General features: G+C 53.4%; 1 protein-coding gene across 2 annotated transcripts in view; it reads left to right on the top strand.

Moving 5' to 3' along the window:
• ELL (elongation factor for RNA polymerase II) overlaps positions 1-21,327 on the top strand; it is a 69,092-nt gene that overhangs the window by 6,495 nt on the left and 41,270 nt on the right. Inside the window, exon 1 of one of the 2 annotated variants that reach the window (XM_064480037.1) lies at positions 12,642-12,784. The exons of the other annotated variant lie outside the window; for it this stretch is intronic. Coding sequence (XP_064336107.1) covers positions 12,728-12,784 — 57 coding nt within the window. The 5' untranslated portion in view covers positions 12,642-12,727. Of the gene's footprint in view, positions 1-12,641; positions 12,785-21,327 lie in introns of those variants that run through there. 2 annotated transcript variants of the gene reach the window in all.

Here is a 21,327-nt window from a genome sequence, read left to right as displayed (position 1 = left end):
AATCGAGGCCCAGGAGGGATGTGGTCTGGCCCATGGTGTTGGATGGTCAGGGAGGACAGGCTTGGAGGTGGGGAGGCTGGGGGTGGAGACATTTGAGGGCCTGAGCTGGGGTGGCACTGGGGGTGGGGACAGATGCGGAAAGTATTTGGGCTGCCACCTGTGCCTGGCTGGGGGAGGTGGACATATCTAACCTTTCCTGATTCCGACCTTAGGGCGGAAATGTCTGCACACTTGGCTTATCGGGCTGCTTTTGTGAGAGTCAGGTCATGCGGGTCTTGAAGAGATGCTGGTGGTCACCTCTGAAGTGACTCTCAGCTGGAGGGAAGGTGACTATGGCTGGTCAGAGAGCTGCTGCAGGTCTGTGGTGGGTGGACGAGGAGATCATCATCGTCAATGAGGGGCAGGGTGGAAGCATGCGTGTGCGGCCATGGTGTTGCTGCTTTAGGGCCCACGTCTTTCTGGGTTGCTGCCTTTGTCTCAGGGCGTGGATGTCATAAGGTTCTTGCCAATGTCCTAACAAGTGCTATTTGGAAGTGGTTTTGAACGGATGTGGTGGCTCTGGAAGCCAGCAGCCTTTCTTTTTCTGGTTCATGGATTGTGTTCTTTGCTGAGGGTAGTTGGGTGGCAGATTTCCCTTACTGTGCTGGTGTTGACCAGTTTCTGGACATTGAGTGTTTTGGACACTGAGGGAGCCAAGGCTGGGCTTGAACAGAGGGGCTGTACCCTGAGACAGTGTTTGGGGGTCAGTTTCACCCCGAGTCAGCCTCAGGGCAGGTGAGCAAGTAGGCTGTGCCGTCCAAGTATGGAGAACCTTGGGTTGAGGGCCCAACGCCTGCTTATCACTTTCCCAGTGCTCCCAGGTACACTCCATAATGGGCATTCGTAGAATAGTTCAGCTGCCTTGGACTGCTCTGCCTTTGAGAAATTAATGAGCCACTGATGATTGAGGGCTGTGGTTAATCCTTCATGACATTATTTCATTGTTGGTGTTCTCCTGGTAGACCTTCAGAAAGGGAGACTGAGGCTCCACACAGGGATGCTTTTCCTGAGCGTGTGCTCTCCCAGCTACCCCTATTCCTACCCCAGGACTGTTGGGAGGGCGTCAGCTCCTCACTGTTCGCCTGGCTGCCCCTGTGTCCATCTTAGATACTCAGGTTGGATGTCCTAACAAGGAGGTTCCTCCTTCGAAGGATGCCACACATTGGGGTCAGGTAGCCTGGCTCCAGCCAGCTCCTGCTGACCGCCTGGGGACCCTGGGCTGCTGGCTCCCTCCCAAGCCTCAGTTCCTGGATTGAAGCAACACCTGCAGTTCTAGTGGCCTCCCAGGACAGGTGGGTGAGATGTATCAATGCCAACCCCTCCTTCCCCGTGTATGTGGGTGGGTGTTAATGTCATGCAAGTGACCTTGCAAGTAAATTCTGAGGCCCTTTAGCATTTAAAATATCTCCTTTGCCTCAGCTGTTAAGGATTTCTTTTTAAAATAAAGAATGGTTATGTTGAATGGCTTTACCCAATTTTTTTTTAGCAGCTTTCCTGCTGGGAAGTTCACCACACGGCTTCCGAGGGAGCTGAGCCCTTTCATGCATCCCCTTTTTTGATCCCTCGAGTAGCCTCAATGGGCAGTGATGGTGGAGTGGACAATGTGCTGAGGAGGGAGAGGAGGTGGTAGCCACGTTTCTGGAGACATGTCCAGCTGGGCCTGGGGGTGACTGCTGAGCCCACTGGGCTGGTGGCTGCTGCTAGCAGAATGTGAGGGGTCAAGCTCAGCGTCCAGGGTGCGGTGGCTCTATCTGTGCCTTCAAGCAAAGTTTATGGGTATTGGGGAGTCACCCAAGGGCAGCCTCAAGGAGCCAAACCCCTCTTCACTTGAGAATGCTATTCCCCAGGGATTTGGGGGAATTTCTGTAGCCTCCATCATCCAGCTTGGGTGAGTGTGGCTCTGGCAGAGATATGTAAGGGCCGAGTAATGAGGGGCCATCCCTGCCCACCCCTGCCCTTTCCCACACTTCTTGGCCTCTTTCTGGACAGGAGTGGCAGGACACCGAAGGAGGGGCCTGAGGAGTCCCTGGCCTACCTCTCCCCCTACCTGGACATATCCATGTGGCTTCCATATTATTAGACTGACTGACTTGGCATTTACTGGTGGCCAGGCCTGGACCTCTGGCTTGTGAGGGGCAGCCAAGGGCATGGTGGTGACTGGTGGGAGAGAGGAATGCCTTGGGCAATGGGCGGAGTTGCCCTTGGGAAGCAGGGCAGGTGAAACCACTTGGGAAAGGCCCAGATTGCCTATGTGAGATCTGAGAGAGTGGCCAAAGGAGGGAGGCTGGAAGTGGTAGGGGTAAGGGGTGCCTGAACCGGAAGTTTGGGTTAATTTCATCATCCAGGGAAGCCCTGACTAAGTGGCTGTGGCTACTCTGCTCTGTGCGGGTGTAGACAGCTACAGCCCCTTCTTGGGCTTCTTGTGGGAGGCTTGACCCCGTGGCTGATTTCACCTGATACTTTGATGAATGTTTTCCCTTGGGGGCTTCCTTCTATGACAGACAGGACTGGTTTTGGTCAGGGAGGCCTTGGGAGTGCTGAGACCAATTAACACCAGTCTTTACTTGGGACCTCTCAGAGCCTTTTTGAAAGAATTTTATTATTATTTTTATCATTAATTGTGATAAAATACACATAACATAAATTTGCCATTTTAACCATTTTTCAGTGTGCAGGTCAGTGGTAGTAAGTACATTCACATTGTTGTGCCCAGAACTTGTTCATCATCCATCTCCAGAACTTGTTCATCGTCCCAAACTGAAACTTTGTCCTCATTATACACTAACTGCCCATTCCCCTCAACCAACCTCTGGCAACCACAATTCTCTTTTCTGTCTCTGTGAATTTGATGGTTCTAGGGACTTCTTATAAGTGGAATCATGCAGTATTTGTCCTTTTGTGACTGGCTTGTTTCACTTAGCATAATGTCCTCAAGGTTTATCCAAGTTATAGCATATGTCAGAATTTTCTTCCTTTTCAGGGCCGAGTAATATTCCATGATGTGGATGTACCACTTTTTTGCTTATCCATTCTTCTGTCAGTGGACATTTGGGTTGTTTCCACCTCTTGGCTGCTGTGAATGATGCTGCTGTGAACATGGGCAAACAATTATCTCCTTAGTTCTTTTGGATATATACCTAGAAGTGGGATTGCTGGATCATATGGATCATATTCTATGTTCAACTTCTTGAGGAACTGCTATACTGTTTTCCATAGCAACTGCACCATTTTACATTCCCACCAACAGTGCACAAGGGTTCCAGTTTCTCCATATCCTCACCAACACTTGTCGTTTTTTCCTTTTTTGATAGTAACTATTGTGATGGATAAGTGGTCTTGGAGCCTTTAAAATACACTAAGATGCTGTGACTCTCTGGTAAGAGTTAGGATCTTTAGGGCCTCTGACACTTACTGGACCATTGATAGGCTCAGGAGTTCCCTGATTGCAGGTGGCAGAAAACCTGACCCCAGTAGTTGGGGGCATGTTGGTGCCTACACTTGAGGTGGACTTCAGGTTCTGCCTGAGGGAAGATCTTGAGCAGCAGGGTCACCTTGGAGCAGATGACAGAAAGGGCTGGGAGAACCGGTGTGACCCCGCCCTGGATGAGAAGCTGTGGCCAAGTGGAGATGACAGTGACAAGTGGAGGATGACAGTGATGAATGGAGTTGGCAATGATGGTACAGGAGCCTGAGCCCAGTCAGGATTCAGGTCTCTAGGTTGGGAGTTATTAAGTACCTTGAGTGTTCTAGAGAACCTGTGGGGAGAGTTCAGACAGTGGGGACTGAGGGCCAGGGAATGGTGGGGGTGTGTGTGACATGGGATCAGCCCAGGTAGCTCAGCTTTCTGCCACCCTCATCACTTCCTGGCCCTCCAGTGCTCTCCAGTCCCACTGAAACCAAACAGGGGCCCTGAGGTCACATGACAAGGAGGGGCTGGGTCCTAAGGCTGCTGAGCCCCTCCCTGGTCATGAGCTCAGATAGGGCAGAATCTCTTTTACTTTTGTGAGTTTAGCTGTTTGTGTTCCATGTTCAATCACAAGGGGACTGCTGTAGAAAATGGGCTTTCTTCCAGGGGGGAAGCGGCCTGGAGGCCCCAAGGGTCAGGCACTGCCCTTTGTGGGGTGCTGGGCAGGTGGGGGCTGAGCTTCAGCCTTCAGGACCTCCAGTACCGTGGTCCCCTCTGCGGCTCTTGATCTGGCCTCAGGGCCTGTGAAAGGTGATGGGAGGGAGAAGGAGCAGTGTTTTCTCTGGATCCTGTGGGCAAATGCAGCTCACTTGCCTGGGGGGCCTCCAGCCTGGGAAGCCGTGCCCCCTGCCCCATCCTGCTGCCACCTCCCCTCCTGCACACGGATCTGTGTGTGTATGTGTGTACACGCATGCTCTCGGCCGCATTTTTGCCTTTGGTTCCCTCAGTCCAGGGGAGGCTGATCTGAGTGGGGCTGAGGGCCCAGGGTGGGGTGGCCACCCCCTCATGCTGCCCTTCTTGGTGATGAGGGTGGTGCCTCTGGGACCCAGAGGGCTCAGGGTGGCCTTGCCTTCTCCCACTGCCCTGAGGAGGGTAAGTCGGCTGGGAGGTTTCTTTTCCTTTCCCCCTTTTTATAAAGTGACTCTTTGGGGAAATTCAGCTTCCTGTGGACCTTTTGGTTTTCCCCACATCTGGAGGGAGTGATTTAAGGGTGCCAACATAGCACTTCCAACAAAGGAAACGTCCACTGAATTGAGTCAGGACAGGGGCTGAGAGCCGGGGCAAGCTCAGTTTGGTCTCACCCTTGACAGTGGGTGCTCCTCTGCTATGTTCTCAAGGTCCTGACAGTGAGCCTGTGCCGTGTCCCCCTTCCCACTGCTCCCTGTACCTGTGGGGTTAGTGGTGGAGCTCATGGACCTCTTTTTGCCCCTGAAGAAGCTGAAGTCTGCTGTGCCCAGTTACTGCCCCAGCTGCCGGTCCCCCAAACCAAGGTCTCAGCAGTGTGCCGCTTGTTAGGTGAACAGAATTAGATAAGGATGCTGATGAAGGGCACTGTTATGGCATCTTCCCTTTTTCAGTGTCAATTTTAGAATCTAAAGTGAGTCTCTAAACCATGGCCTAAGGGCCAAATCTGGCCCCCACCTGTGTTAGTAAAGTTTTCTTGGAACGCAGTAGCATTGTCCATGGCTGCTTTCACACTATGACTGCAGCGGAGTCTTTGCAACAGAGACTCTCTGGCCCTCAGAGCCTGGGGTGTTGACTCTCTGGCACTTTATAGATGAAGCCTGTGGTTGCTGGTCTGGAGTGTTGGGATGGGTGTGTTAGCAGAATTTGCTGTCCTGGGCAAAGCTCAGGCCTCAGACCCCTGGTCCCTGTGCTGTTGTGTGCAGCCCTGTGAGCCCTGGCAGACAGCTTGCCATCGTATCTCAGGGCTGGACTGAGACCTTGGAGGGTCCTTTTGGTCTGGCCCCTTCATATCATGGGTGGAATGTGTGGAGAAGGTGGCTGGCCCAGGATCTCATGATCAGCATAGATTAAATCGATCCTTAAACCTAGGGGCATCCACTCTGGGAATGCCTGTCCTCCCAGTTTCATGCAGACTTTGAGTGCTTTCTACCCCTCATGTGAGTCCCTGGGTTTCCCGGGAGCAGCTTTTCTCAGGCACAGTGTCAAGCCTGGTACAGCTTCCAGTGGGTCTGGCTTTTTTATTTGTGACCTTCTGGTAAACTCTGGAAACATAGTTGTGGGCCTGGGTGGGAAGAGCTATGTGAGTGTCCCTGGTAGAGCTGGGAGCGTGGGTGACTACCTCTGATTCGAGTCACACTGTGACTGAAGTGCCCCTCCCCCAACCACCGCTGGTCCCTCAGCCTCAGCTCCCTGGCTGTATGGCAGGGCTGGTGTCATCTTACGAGGGGGTTTGTGCCCAGGGAGTCAGTCATTCACACAGTGTTTTTGAATGTGTGCTTCATGGCATGAGGAACAATCAGGTGACAGTGGCTTCAGACAGATTCTTTGTGTGGAGACAGTGGGCAGTAGGCATCTCCTGCTCTCTAGGAGTGAGCACTCCGAGGGCAGGGCTGGGGCGGGGCGTAGCACGTGGTGAACCTTCAGAGCATCACAGCTCTGAAGAGTGCCACCTGTAGTTAGATTCTGACAAGTGCCATCTGTAGATGATTCTGAGTTAGACGCCAGCGGCCTGAAAGACCACTTGGCATGTCTTGGGCAGGCCTCCGTCACCAGGCTGTGGATTCTGGGTTCTGTCAGCAGAAACAGCATGATTTTGCTGTTCTTATCTTTTGGTGTTTTCTCCTTTTTAGAGTTGGATGGGACTGTTGAACTGCTGCAGGCTGGGCAGTGGGACCATGCAGGGGGAGGTCCGAGGGAGGGGGAAGTCCGAAGGGAGGATTGTATTGAGGACATCGCAGAGCAGAGAGACTTTGGGGAGATGTTTGAGTCAGGGGCAGGCCACAGTTAGAAGAATGTGTTCCTTCCTCCCCTGGTTGTACTATTTTTGGTATTGGACGCTCACAGATGTCTGCTTGTTCCAGTGAAATATGCGCAGCTTACAGTGGATCTGGCAAGTGGGACGAGGGCAACCAGCACTGGTCGCCTGTGTCCAGCTGGTCTCCAGCCTGCTCTGGGGAGGGCACCAGGCCCATGTTTGCTCTCTTATCTCTGCACAGAGTACCCCCAGTCAAGGGCCTTGTGTGTAGAGCCACATGACCCCATCTATGATCTGTGCTAGCTCCTGAGAGGAAGTGGAGATGTGTTAAGGATTCTGGGGAGGTGTCTGGCCTAGAATGTAGGATTAATGCATTAATGGTATGTGGCCCTTGGCCCTCCCTGCTCTTAGCTCTGCCATCTGTGTCTCTTTGAGGAGAGTTCTTTCTTGTCATTGAGCGGATGAAGTTAATGGCCCTCCATGTGAGCCTGGGCCCTGACTCTGCGCCAGTGAATGGGGTCTGCAGTGCTCGGGTGTTCAGGGTGAGGCTCACAGGCTGTCACTGGAAGTTGGGCTGATGCCATGCCATAGAGGCACAAGGCTTTGGACCCCTTTATTCCCCAGGGTTTGGAGGTGACTCTTCAGGGTCTGTGCCCTAAAACCTTGGTTCTGATTACACTTCGTCCTACACCTTCACACGGCCCCTGCCACCTGCCTCTCCTCTTCCTGGTTTTGGTTTCTCATGTGTGAATTCACTGAAGCCTGGATGCTTTCACGTGACAGAAATTGCCAGGTGTGTGACCTGCTGGGCACAGCTCAGCCTCGGCGAGTGGCTGGTCTGAGTGGATGTGGTGCCTGCCTCCATGCCCTCTTCTCAAGGCTCCTAGTGCTGTTCCTGGGGCTCAGCCGTGAGAGGGTGAGCACACTGAGTGGGTGTCCCTCTGCTGAAGAGCTCAGGTTAGGGGGGGTGAACTTGGGGGTGCTGCAGGCTGGTCACTGGAGGACACAGGGCCCAGGCCTGGGGCTGTGCAGCAGGAAGGTTTGCATTGGCTGACCTGGGGCTGGTTCTGAGCCAGCCTGCAGACCTGGGGAGGCTGTCCCCTGCCCTGTGGTCATGTGGGCACCCAATGGGCCTATCTCTGTCTCTCAGATAGCTGAGGGCTAGAGTAGGGAGGCAGGCCATATTGTTTCTAAACCCGCACTTGTATTGACTACACGCAGGCTGGGTGGCTGCAAAGTGCAGGACAGGACACAGAGTCAGGGGAGAGGGGGCTGGCTGTACAGTGGCACCATCCTCTGGACTTCAGTTTACTCCTCTGCAGGATGGCGGTCATCGTTATGTTGTGGGGTCTGTGCCTTCCTTTCATGCTGCAGCCCTAACTGTCTAGTAGAATAGTCGAGGCCTGAGGTGTCTCTGAAAGGTAGGTGTTGACTCCTCTATTGGAGCCATGGGCCCAGGGTCTCCTGGGTGCAGGCATCATAGACCCCAGGGCAGCCAGCTCCTCTGGTGCTCAAAGCTTAGGATTTGTGTGGACCCTTGGAGCCTGTTGACTGGACAGGTTAGTGGCAGGACTCAGTGGTGGCTGTACAGGGCTTTGCAGAGCGGGCAGGTTCCAGCGTAAGGAGCATTTCCCGTGACAGCCCTTGGAGCACATTAGAGGTGGGGAATGTGGACACAGCTTGTGGGAAGACACTGCCAGCCTTAGGCAGGATGCAGCCTGGGAAGCTTTGTTTATTTAAAGTTGGGCCTCATGTTTTTTGTTGTAACTTATTAGCCTATTGATTAACCCTGTGGGCAGTGCAAGCCAGCCTCAGGACTGACAGGTGGGGTCAGAAGGCCCAGAGTCCGAGCTCTTCAAGCTGGCCAGTGCTGAACAGAAGAGTGTTGCTGCTCTGAAAAGCGGTCCTGGGATTGAAGGTTCTAGAGCGTGTAGCTTGTTTCCCCTTCCGGCTCAGTCATAGAAGAACATGACAGAAGTCAGATGTGCATGGCAGTTTCACATAGGTGTCCAGCAGGAGTCCTGAAGTCTGGAAAATTTAGGGGAAATTTAGAAAAGCAATCCTCATATGTCATCACTTTCACTCAGGATGTGCATGGAGAATTTGGTAACATGGAGTCACAAGACTGCATTGAAAAAACAGAACAAGAGTGGCGTCAGTCCTCCCACATGGGCAGATCCCTCAACAGGGCGGCTGGCCTGCCTGTTGTCAGCCCCCTGCACTGCCCCAACATGTCTGCACAGGGGCCGAGCACCCATCGCCCAGGAACTGAAGTGAAGTAGTGTGTGTGTGTCCTCTGCACACTGCGGCCACCTGACCAGTCCTCCCCAGACTCTGTGGCCCAGGCGAGGCCCTGGTAGCAGGGAGTAATAAGCAAGTGGGATGTTGACCTGTGGGTCCCTGTCAGCCCCAGGGATCTGGCCCAGAGCACCTGTCCTTAACCTTGGCCAGGCTGCAGCCAGGCCCCAGGTGTGACAGCCGTGTAGTCAAACATGCATCCCAGGTCTGGAGTGTCTGGCCCCGGTTGGGCAGTGTGGGTCCTGAGTGAAGAGTGACAGTCTCCTGGGTTCTAATCCCACCTACAGTCCAGGAGGGCCTGCTAGAGAAGGTGTGTTTCCTGGGACCCATAGGAAGAGTGGAGTTCCTGAGCCCAGGTTGGGTGGTGGGGAAGAGCCTGCACCCCAGGAGGCTGTGCTGAGGGAGAAGCCCATTTCTCTCCCAAGAGTGACAGGACAGGTCGGAGGGTCGAGGAGGGAGGCCAGCACACAGCACCACAGGGCATTAGCTTCAGGAAACTGTGTTGTGCATCGTGTTGTGCCTGTGACTCAAACGCTCTTCCTTTAGGTCTTCATGGGCCTCTCCCTCCCCCATCCTTGCAGTCTCTGCTCAGAGGACTCCTTCTCCATGTGCCCCCAGCACTCAGCATGTCCCCTGAAGTGTGTGTGCTCCTATCCCAGGGTCTGGGGCCGCAGCAGCATGCTGTAGGAGTGTGGTGCACCCTTATCATATGAACATGCAGTGGGACCATGTTGAGGAGGGATACAGGTCCTGGGTGGTTCCCTTGTCCAGCTTGCTCTGCACATTCTGTTCTGTTGCTCTGAGGGCGAGAGTCCTGCTTCGGATTCAGGGTGCCATCAGCTCAGCTCCCTCAGCAGAGCCCTGCCCTGGAGGCTGTGACTCTCGACAGGGGACTCTTCTCAGTTACACATGTGTGATTCGCTCCCTGCTCTGTTCTCCAGCTCTGCCAGATTCCTTTCCCAAAAATAAAAGTTCTTGGCCTCCTTCTCACCCGCTTTATCCCAGTTCTCACCCCAGGGTGGTGGTGTTTCTTCCCAGAATGCCAGCGGTGCAGGCCCAAGGGTGGATGGCACAGCTGGAATGCTCTCCAGACCAGCTATTCACAGCACCTTCCCTGTCATGGGCCTGGGCCTGGTGTGTTATGCTGATTTTAACATTTTTCTTTTTGAACTGGGTTCCCTTTTTTCCAAGTAAAATCAGCTTTAAAGCACCACTTCCTAAAGCAGCTGACGGGCCACTCTGGTGCAGGCCAGGAAGTCATACTGGATGGCCCATGCCGTGGGGGTTGGGCCTGGCTCTGCCCAGGAGCTGGTGGCCCTTGGGGTCCTGGGCAGTGTTCCCCCACTCCCAGGGTACTCCCAGCCCCTGCAGCCTGCCCATGGTGGGAGCACCCTGATGGCAGCATTGGGGTGCTTTCTTGGTCCCCTGGCCTGAGTCAGGACCAGTGACTAGGCTCCTTCCTGGGCATTGGCAAACCTTGCTGGGCTGCTGAGTGCTTTCCCAGGCAGGGGTTTTTGGATTCTGTGTTTATGGGCCCAACTTAGGAAAAAAGTTGGCTCAGAAGCAAAAAGAGGAAGGTCATTGAGTTTCCTCAGAGAACACTGACCATGCTGCATGCCCTGTATTCTTGCTTCTGTGTCCTGGAGATCTGGGATGTGACAAGTGGCAGATGGTGTCGCCACTGTTTATCTTCCTTCATGGATGGGGTTTTGGGAAGCCCTGTGTTTGGGGTGCTGGCATGTCCTTGGCAGAAATAGTTGACCTTTCAACTCTAAAGGTTTGCTCCCAGTTTGGCTGGTTGCTGGGTTTTCCGTGGTGGTATAGGGGCGGTGGTCCCCATTTGCAGAGTTGACTAAGGTTGGCTCACTCTGGATTCTTGCTGCCCTGTCTGCAGCACCACTGTCACTAGCACACCATGAAGTGAGGCCCACTACTTGCAGTGCCTCCGCCTCCCCGGGGGTCTGCGCCCCTTGCCCCCCCTCACCTGGGATGCCCTCTGTCCCCTCCTGACTCACTGCTGTTGCACCCACAACCCATGGAAAGCGCTCTGTCAGCATAGATAGCTCTGTGGTCATGGCTCCCGGAAGCCTCTCTGCACCTGCAGACACGGGGCCTGCCGTGTGTTCTCGTGGCCCATCCCCGCAGGGTGGCTGTGTCTGTTCCCTGGGTCTGCTGCTTTCCTGGATACTTCATTCATCTCTCTCATCTCACTGGCTTGGGAGTGTGGGTCCTTAATGGAATACCCAGCCACAGTGATAGGGGCCAATCCCAGGACCTTCCTGTCTTACAGAGCTCTGGGACATTTGTGGCCTAACATGGAGTTTCTGCCACCTTTATAAACCCCTTGTCTCGGCCACCTGGGCAATAGTGCTGCTCATTGCTGCTAGGGGACACTTAAGGATGGTGATGCATGATTCACAGGGCTCTGGGGACCCCACTGCCCAGGCCCCAGTGTCCTCTCCTCGACTGCCAAAGGCCTTTCTTTGAAAGTCTCTTCTCTGGTATCGATGCCCTTACTGCCTCCCCTCCTTCCTGTCCACCAAGGGGCACACTCCTGGAGCTCAGAATGCTCCCCAAGGAGCATGTATGAGACAGCCTGGCACTTACCGGGCCTTTGCCATGAGCCTGTGCATTTGATTGGACCTTCCCTTTCTGGATCAGTGGTTTCTGACTTTGTTTTGCTTTTACGTGGTACAGCCAGCTCTTGGGCACCAGCCAGGTGTGTCAGACAGACCAGGGAGAGCCTGGGATCTTGCTCCCCCAGAGCACGTCCTGCTGAAGGCTGAGGCCCCTCATGTCCTGCCCAGTGACTCCTGTCCATCCTTGTCTGCTCCCCTGAGCAACTGGTACCTGGCCCAAGATACTCGGCCAGCCTGACCACAGACCTGAGGGAGGGCCCGGCTCTGCTATTCTGTGGGTTGTGTCTTGTTCTCCTCCACGATGACTGACCTTTCATGCCACTTCTGTGAGACTGTCCCAGGGTGTTTCCCACTTCCTTTTGCACACCATATTATCTTACTCTTCCTAAGTTTGTGGTGGTGCTGGGCAAAAGTGGTATCTCTCATTTGTGTTTTCTTGGTGGCTTCTTATGTGTTTTAGCCACTTGTACTGTCTTCTCAGTCTGTGACTTATTTGTCCTCCTTTCCTGTTGGTTTGTGTGTCTTTTAATGGGGCTCACTCCAGCACCGACTGACTCCAGTGGCTCTCTCACTGGGTACCACCTGAGTGCTGTCTGCTGGCCGAGCTGGTGAGGACAGCATCGCAGTGTGGTCATTCCTTCTCCCAAGCATGACCCACTGCACTCCTGACAGAACAAGATTGCCTCACCTGCTGTGAGTTTTGGCCTGAGTTGGTGGCTGGAAGTTGTCCTGGTTGTCCCTGTGTGTAACGCTTATTCATACATAGGCTCTGCTCTGGGGAGTCAAATGTGTGTAGTTGGCAACCAGCTGGCCATTTGTCACTTTCTTGAGTGTGACCATGGACCCAGCTGGCCGATGACTTGTTAGGCTATTTTCCAGGGTCTTGGATTTGCTTCAGTTTATCTCAGTGACATAGTAGTGAAAAAAACATGCTTGTGGATTGGAAAATACGACATTCTCTATGGCCACTCTTGGTTCCCAAAGTTATTCCATTTACATAATGGCGTTTGAGCCTGTGCCAACTTCAGGGAGCAGGGGTGGTCAGTTAGGGCCACTGTGCCAGGCCATAGTAGGCACTGCCTGTCCCTGGGGCAGAACGGGAGCTCAGTGAGAGGTCCAGGCACCTGTACTGTACTGGCCTTTGCTGGGATGAAGATGCGCCATCCAGCAGCCTCAACACACATCTGCTTCCTTAAAGGAAACCCCCATCATCCCTCTGTCCTGCAAGGGTAGTTCCTGTTTCTACCTTTGTCAGTGTTGATCCCTCAAGGAGGAATCTGCTGACAGATCCTGCTTCGAGAAAACTGGACTTGACATGCAGTCCATGACTGGTCTGCAAATGTCATGACTGGAGGGATAATGGGGCAGCTGTTAAAGGAATCCACGACAGCCATCTGTGTGGTGAGTGCTTGGCAAGTTCCGTCTGAGGGGGTTTAGGCAAACCCAAGGTACTTATGGTGATACCCTCCACATACAGGACAGATGCGGAAACATGGGTGTGGCTAGTAGTCACGTTTTACTTAAACGAGCACTTATTATTACTATTATTGGCTTGTTACCACTTTGCAGAATATTATTTAGGGTGATCGATAGTTTTGGGAAAGGTTTTGTGGCTCTGATGGTTCCCTTGGTTTGCAGGATGGGGGTGCTGCCTTTGTCCAGGTCTGTCCTGTCAGCCATCCCTGGTGGGGCCTCCTGGAGTGCCCAGAGCTCTAGGCATCCTTTCTGCCAGTCTTTTACCTTGGCAGGAGAGCAGACACAGTGAGGTTGCATGGCCCTGGCTACCCCTGCCAGTGTCCATGGGGTTGAGGATGTAACCTTTCTGCCTTGAAAGGCAGGAACAAAGTCATTCCCATTTCACAGATAAGAAAACTGACCAGCTCAGGCATGAAGTCTGTCACCCAAGGCCACATGACTGGTTAGAGGGTGGTCTTCCTCACCCTCGAGGTCCTTGGCTACCTCTTGACCTTGCCTTCTTCTGGTGTCAAGATTTTGTTTGTTTGTTTTTAAAAAGAATGTTGCAATGCTTTATTTCCCAGCATTCAGAAACTTAGAGGCAGGAGCTGGAGGTCATGTGTGTGGCAGAGCCTGTTTGTGCTGTTCTGTATGTTGTTTTGGCAGCCTAATGCCTAATTGCCAGCTCAGTGTGACCAAGCCAGAGAGGGCCAGGTGTCTTACTTAGGTCACACAGCTTTTAAATGGCAAATCCTGAGGTTGAAGTGAATCTTCCGAGCTCAGCTCTGGGCCCTGAAACAGAAGTTTTGCTTTCGATTCCTAGCAGCTGCTGATAGGCCCAGTGTATGATTCCTGTTCTTAAGCCCTTGGTTCCCTGTCTCTTCTGGGACTGGTTGATTGATGTGGGAGCTGGGGAGGTGCACTGTTCCGATCTCCTGTAAGGAAAGGATGGGACACCTTCAGGCCCAGCCCTTCTCCCCAGCTCTGGGTTGGGTTTGAATGACTTGGGGTGATGTGGAGGAGAGGACATGGGATAGGGGTTTGGGGGAGGTGTTAGCACCTTTTGCCTTGTCATTCCTGTGTTAAGGCTGTGACTTGCACCTTGTATCCTCTTTAACCAGGCCCCGGGGCAGCATGCTGGTGTTGGGAGGCTGATCCAGCTGAGAGCCCCCAAAGTTAACCTGACCTCTTAGCTTGATTGGTTCTGGGTTCCTAGCCTAGAAGTCCAGAAAGGGTCTGGATTGTACCGTGCAGCCTCACTGCTGATTCATGAGACTGTCCCGCACCAGCAAGGCAGTTTTGTTTTCCTCTTCTAAATAGACCTTCTGGTCCTCCTTCCGCTGAGGCAACTGGCCTGGAGTCCTGCCAGGTTTTGCTTCTGTGATGGCGCAGATTGTAAGCTGCTCTGAAATCTAATTTCAGGCCTGAGATAATAAAATGGTTTCTTTAACTGGGAATTGATGAGTAGGAAGGCGAGAGACTTGACCTTTCCTTCTAGGTGTTTTATGTTGCCAGAGTGATGCTTGCTCACTTGGAAGACTTGGCATTATGGCCTCAGAGAGAGGCCACTGTGTTCCTCCGATGTCTGAGGCCAGGCTCACTGTTTCTCCTACACAGACCACCCTTCTAGTAAATTTTTAAAAAGTTGTTTTTTGTATCTGACCTGGTTTTATTTATTTTCAAGCCCAGGAAGACGTGCTCTGTCACCCACAGGAAATAGAGGAAACACTCCAGGTTTGGCGCATGGCTGGGTCTCCTCGGGTCTAGCCTGGTGAGCAGCTGAGTGGTTGAAGCAGCACTTTGCCAGGTCACCCCTCAGGAGGCACTGCTGGTGGTTGTTCTGGCACCATTCTCTCTGAGACTGCAAAACGCTGCTGGAGGCTCCTGCCTTATTCAGAATCTCAGCCAGTGTCATCACAGAGCCAGCGCTTGAGGGCCTTCTGCAGGCAGAGGATGCTTCTGGATGAGGCAGGGTCTGCACCGCCCCTGGGGCTTGCATGTGCCTCTCCTCCCCTCAGACATGCTGCATGTCACATGCTCAGGCACGGCTGTCTCGGCTCGTGGCTGTCATGATCTGATGTTTGGATTGGCGGTGCTGAAAGGCACCTGAGTGTCTCCTGGCCAGTCTGGGTTGAGTCCTCCTTCCCTCATGGTGGGGCTCAGGCATGGCCCGAGCCTCAGTTTCTCTCTCTGTAAGGAGGTAGCGCTCGTACCTGCCCTGGAGGTTATGAGGGACTGATTGGAACGACAAATGAAGGGCCATGTGAAGGGGTGTCATCTGCTCATGGCTATCATGCTGAAGAGAGGGTTCACTCAGCCACGTCTCCACCCCCATCCAAACCCTGGACATCGTCTTTTGTGGTGTCCAAATCCCCGCCATCAGGGCAGGGAGCAGGTGTGCTGAGGAGGGGCCCCTCCAGGTGCCTGTAGGGAACTGTGCTCCTTGGCCCTCCTCCCCGAGCCCCGCTGCCCCACACTCAGGTCGGAAGGTCAGCAAAGGCTCTGTGTGCTGCGGAATCTTCCCAACAGCCTGGGCTGAGGAATGCGGGGCCAGCCTGCCCATCTCTGACCCTAGTGCAGACTCCCCCGAAGTGGCTGTGCAGAGGGCCTGGCTTCTGCCGGCTCAGCCAGGATCTGAGGGTCCCTCTTCCCCTCCCCTGTCACTCTGCACAGCCTGTCTCAGCATCCTAAAGGCTGGCCTCTCTGTTTAGGGACCCTGCCCTCCCCTCTCAGCTGCAGTGGGAGCTAATGGGGACATGAGTGAGCAGGAATGGCAGAACCCACCCTCTCCCATCTGGGGTCTCTTGCTGCTCCTCACCGCTTCCTGTTCTGTGCCCCAGCTGCCCAGAGCACTGGTTGACATGCATGTGAGGCCATGCACCTCCCCTCTGAATGCTCAGACCCTTCTCTCCCTGCCCCCTTTTCCTAGCCTGGCTTCTCTTGAGGTCTGTACGCCTCCCGTCCTTCTGGTCTTGGCTCAGTTCCCCTTCTCCCTCCCTGTCAGAACAGCCTCTCCCAGTGTCACTCTGTTGTCCACTTTGAAACTGTGCCAAAGGACCTTGAGTGGACAGGGAAGCATGTGTCTTGTTGGCTGCTGGGTCCCCACCTCCTGCCTCGGTCCTTCTGGCTTGCTTTAGTCCTTCTGCTACCGTTTTTTCTGACTGTTAAATCCTAGGCACTGTTGTTCTGAGATCACACCTGCCTAAAGGTGTCCGGTGTTCAGGTGCTGCTGGCTCAGGAAGTGGTGGAGGGAGAGGATTCCAGCTTGGCCTGAGCAGAGCTGATCCAGCTCTGAAGGCAAAGAAGATGCCAGAGGATGCAGTTACCTGCTCTGGTGCCCAGAATACTGGCAGATGAGTGTGTGGTGGCAGGAGGGGTCGATCTGGGCAGAGATAGGGAGTTGGAAATTTTTTGTGACCTTTAGTGCCAGGCAGCAGAGAGGAGGGATGAGGCCACAGTAAGGCAGAAAGACCTGGGGGTTGTTTTGGGGGAGGTCTTTGGGGATCCTCCTGCCCTGAAATAGATTTCTGTGTGGGGAGAGAGGCTTTACTGTGATCTCATAGGACAGGTCACCTCCTGGGGTCTCTGGGACTCTCCCCACCAGAAGGCACCTGTATGCTGGGACCAGGGCAGACAAAGCACTGGGAAGAGTGATCAGTGACCCAGCAGGCCTTTCCCAGGCTGCAGGGTGAAGGACATTGTTTCCCAGGCACTGGGTAGCTAGTGGGCCCCCTCCCTGTATCTGCAGGGCTGTTCAGCCATGGCCATCCTGCCTGCCCACTGGGTCACCTGGGTAGGTTAGAGATGGAAATATATGCCACGTTCTCTTCATTTCATCCTTCTGAGTGGGGCGTCTTGCTCCCATTTAACGGTCTCTGTATTTTTGCCCAAGATGAAGCCCCACGCTCTGCGTTCAGGGGAGCCCAGCCATCTCTGCTCTGGCCAGCAGCCTCGGAGGGGACAAAGGGATCATTATGCTGCCCAGAGCCCAAGCGAGCTCTGCAGAGCTACAGTACAGAGAGGGTGTTTTCTGGAAGGTGCTGGGCAGATCTTCCCATCACGGCCTGGTGGCCAGGTCTGCTGACAGTGTCCCCTTCTCATCTTCCTGGGCTCTGACCTGCATGTGACAGTCTCTTGCTTCTTTCCTTTTTTATTTCTTACACAAATCCCTGAGGTTATAGAAATGGTTTGTCTTAATTGGTACAGGCACCCCCACCCTATCCCCTTCCTTCTCAGTTACCCTCACAGTCTGGTTTTGATGCACAAGATGAAGGCGGCCTGCACTCACCTCTGCTTGTCCATGTCGGCTTTAGAAACCACACCGGATCAGAAGCAGCAGTGTGGGCCAGCCTGCTCTGTTCGGAGGTGTTGGCAGCTGCGCTTTTCATTTTGGGGGTGGGAAGGGGTCTTAGGAGGAACTGCTGGGTGTGGGGGGGAGCATGTACTTATTGTAGCCTTTCCCGGCTGATGGAAGCCCAGCTGAGGCCAGCACACAGGCACTTCCTACTGGGGGTTTGGGGAGAAGGGGCAGGAGGGACAGCTGCTCCAGGGAACAGTTTGCGGGCTTGGTGGGGGGCAGCCTGATGCTGGAGAAGGGCACCCTGAGTGAGAAAGGGGAAGCTTCAGAGAGAGCCATTCATTTCCAAGTGTGTCCTCAGTTATGTGACACCTTCTGGCGCCTGCATGCTGCTGTGTTCATGACATAATAATAACATTTCAGATAACTGGAACCACGTGCTCCAGATCTCAGCCGTGTGTTCCCTACTGCATGCAGACCCCCCCTCCTGTGAGCACCAGGGGCGTCAGTGCCCCAGCAGCACTGGTGTGATGGGCACTGACATTCCATGCCTGAGTTAGTACTCTGCATGGCTTAGGTGGAGAGTCCTCACCTCCACTTTCTGAGGCCAGGGGTAAATGGTGTTTCAGAAATAGTAGATTAGTCGGGGTGATTTTTTTTGAACCATAGCCGATTTTATAAGCCCCTTCCCAGTCGGACTGTCATGGCTATGCCCCATTTGGGGCAGCTCCTGGTGAACCAGCGAGTCACGGACAGGGGCGTTGGCCCTTTCTGGGCGTGGATCCCTCTCAGACACCTAAAATTGTGGCATTACCAAAGAAATGTGCCACTGAGAGAGTGAATAAAATATTAAAAAGAAGTGTGGGACCTAGGAACAAATTTATGATGTTAATGTGTTAAGTGATGAGGCCTAGCAGTGGATCTAACTGCTGTAATTTTGCAATAGTGGTAAGCAAAAATGGCGTTTGAAGACAGCAACAAACTATCATTTGCCGAGCTAAAGCATGTCAGAGAGTTGATACTGCTCATGATGCTGTAGTTTGTTGCCTACCTTTGTAACTGAGGGAAATGCTAAGTTATAAGACCCCAAATTTGAGCCTGGTCCCATGTGTTTCCTCTGACGTGGGGCCCTCAGCAGCTGTCCTGGGCATTAACCTCTGTAATCTGCTGTGATAGATGAGGAAGCTTCCTGGGCTCAGTCTCAGGACTGGGGCTTTTTGGAGAGGTGTGTGGCCCCATGGCTCTGGCCAGAGCCTCTTGTGGTGCTAGAACATCAGAGAGGGCTTGGGGAGGTGGGGACAATCACGAGCTAGCACCAAGGGCCCCAGGGCCAGCCTGGGACAATCTGAGTATCAGGATAATTAAGGACTGTAATACATTTGAGACCATTGCAAAAGACAGCCCATGAGTCTGTCTATATTAGGGTTCTCCAGAGAAACAGAATCGACAGGAGTGAGCGTGAGAGACTTACTTTAAAGAATTGGCCAGTGTAGTCGTAGGGACTGGCAAGTCCAAAGTCTGCAGGGCAGGCTGGCAGGCTGGAGACCCAGGGAAGAGCTGGTGTTGTATCTGTGTGAAGGCAGAATTCCTCCTTTTTCCGGAGGATCTTGGTCTTTTTTTTTTTTTTTTTTTCCCCTTTACAGCCTTCAACTGATTGGACAGGGCCCACCGACATTATGGAGGATAATCTGCTTTACTCAGTCTACCGATTTAAATGTTAATCTCATCTAAAAAATGTCTTCACTGCAAAATCTAGGCTGATATTTGACAAACAACTGGGTTTCATGGCCTAGCCAAGTTGACACATAAAATTAACCATCACACTACTGATGGAAGCATGTAAATAAATTAGTGGGAAAAGAGAGGGCTCCTGAACATAGTGGAATGCTGAGGCTGGATAGGAACTGCGTTTTACAGTCACCACTGTGAAGCTGTGGATGGTGGGCCTGGCTGAACCTGTGAATACGGAGCAGGCATCTGCTGTGAGCTGCGCTGAGAGAAGGTAGACTGAGCAGGTTGGCCCTGCCTGGGTGATCAGAGTTACAGTCCCATGAGGGCAGACAGACCCCTTGGAGGTGGGGGGAATGTGCCGCAGAGGACAACAGATATCTCCAGGCATGCAACTGGAGCACAGTGTGGTTCATCACACCAGGCAGACCCAAAATGTAGCGTGCTCTAGTAAAGATAGGAGGGGGCTGTATCATCCAAACATGCCAGTGTCCTAAATGTCAAAGAACAGCCGAGAGGCCTCCAGATTAAAGGTGGTTGATGAGACGGGGTAGCTCAGTGCTGTGTGCTGTTCTCCCCACTATGGGGAGAGCAGTGTGAGGTCACCACCAAGCCGGGGGCAATGCGGAGGGTAGACAGTAGTGCAAAGTGTCCCGTTGATAATGAACATAGTAAAGCTGGTGGCTGTCATGTGCCTTACTCCCAGGAAACACACTGAGCATTCAGGGGTAAAATGCAATGATGTCTGCAGCTTTCTTTCTAATGGTTCAGGGAAGCAAGTGTGTGCACCTAACTTTGTATGTAGTGGTGTGTGTGGGGCAGAGAGAACCCACACACTTGGGGATTGGTGGGAAAAATTTAACAGCAAGTCAGCGTGGGGTTTAAAGGTATTCAGGTGTTCGTGCTGTTGCAACTTTTCTTTGAGTTTGGAATTATTTCCAGATCATGTCTAGGAGAGATGTCCATTCAGGGGGGCATTTATTCCCTGCTCTCACCTGCCACATAGTGTGGTCAGGGCCAGCTCGCGTCTCCTCTCTGCAGGTGTCTGAACCCTGACTTGGGTGACCTAGTACCAGACCATCAGCCCTAGAGACCAGCAGTGATGAGACATCCTCCCTCCTCCTGAGACTCACCTTCAGGTGGGGAGAGACCAGCCCAGCACTTCAGTCAGGAAGATGCCCTCATCTGGTGGCAGGGGTCTGAGTGAGTGTGCCCTGCCAGAAGCCCTTCTGAGGAAACCTCGGTTGAGGAGTCAGCCGTGTGGGTCCAAGGAGGAATGCCTTGGACAGTAGCACAGGGGTCGCAAGTGCTTGGTCTGAGTATCATAAAGACTGTCACTGAGGGCCCCCAGGGCTTCAGGGTACGACTTGACGATGCTTGTAAGAGTCCTGGAGGGACTCTTCTCGCTTACATCTGTACTCTCTTCTTACCTGGATTCACAGTTGGTTCAGCAGAACTTCAGCTGCCCCCTGGTTTCTGGGACACATCACCTTTAGGCAAATATACAGTGCTTATCTTGTCACTTTGAGCTGAAATCAGTCGCTTTTGTTTTTAGGCAGGTGACAAGATGTTCTGTAGAAAGGTGGCTGATGGTTTCAGGCTTCTGGCTCATTGGCACTTTCAGGGCGAGGCTCTCCTCCAGCAGACTGGTTAATGAAAGCAGATCTGCAGAGACAGGAGTGACCTGTGCAGCTCTGGCTCAGGATGCTGGCCAGCCCGTTGAGGATGGTGACAGGAGCGTCCAGAGCAGCATGACTCCATTGATGCTGAAGGAAAGACAGTGAGGGGAAATGAGACATCCTTAAGCAGTAGAGGGCGCACTGCCTCCTTATTTGGGGGTCAGTTCTGGGTTCGGGTATGTGCTCTGCTGCTTTCTGAGCTGGTGACTTTGGGCAAAGCTGCTGGCTCCCCTGGGCCCCAGTTTCCTCATCCTCTTGAAGGTGGTCTTTAAAATGTGTGGCTTTGTCCACAGGAGGTCCTCACAGTCAGGCTCTTGAGGGCCAGTGAGTGCCAAGCCCCTGGCAGAACACATACGCCTCTCACCCTGAGAGAGACCAGCATTGCTGCCCTGCCTGCTCTGCAGGAGAAACCCAGTTTGGTGACATTTCTCTTTGGGCTGTTTGCTCTGAGGGGAGGGCATCTTTCTGGGGAACAGTCAGTTGGTGGATCTTGGGGGACACCTGTGCATGACGTAACCCAAGAATAGGGCTAATCTTTCTGTGTGATGAGAGCCAGGTGGCAGCTGATGTGCATGGAGAGGCAGCCTGGGCTGAACTTCACTCACTGCTCACCTGCCGGGGGCTCTCAGGCACATTTCTCAGAACTCCATGGAAGGCAGAGGGTGGTTAAGGCTACCCAGCCTGTAGATCCTCTCCAGTTGGCTCAACAGTGCTCAAAAGGGACCGTGCTCACCACCTAGCAGGCGCAGCAGACAGAGTGCCCATCGAGGGGTAGGCCTGAAGCC

The sequence above is a fragment of the Camelus dromedarius genome, chromosome 27 (genome assembly GCF_036321535.1).
Source record: "Camelus dromedarius isolate mCamDro1 chromosome 27, mCamDro1.pat, whole genome shotgun sequence".
NCBI classification, from domain to species: Eukaryota; Metazoa; Chordata; class Mammalia; order Artiodactyla; family Camelidae; genus Camelus; species Camelus dromedarius.
This window is presented reverse-complemented; position numbering and strand designations above follow the sequence as displayed.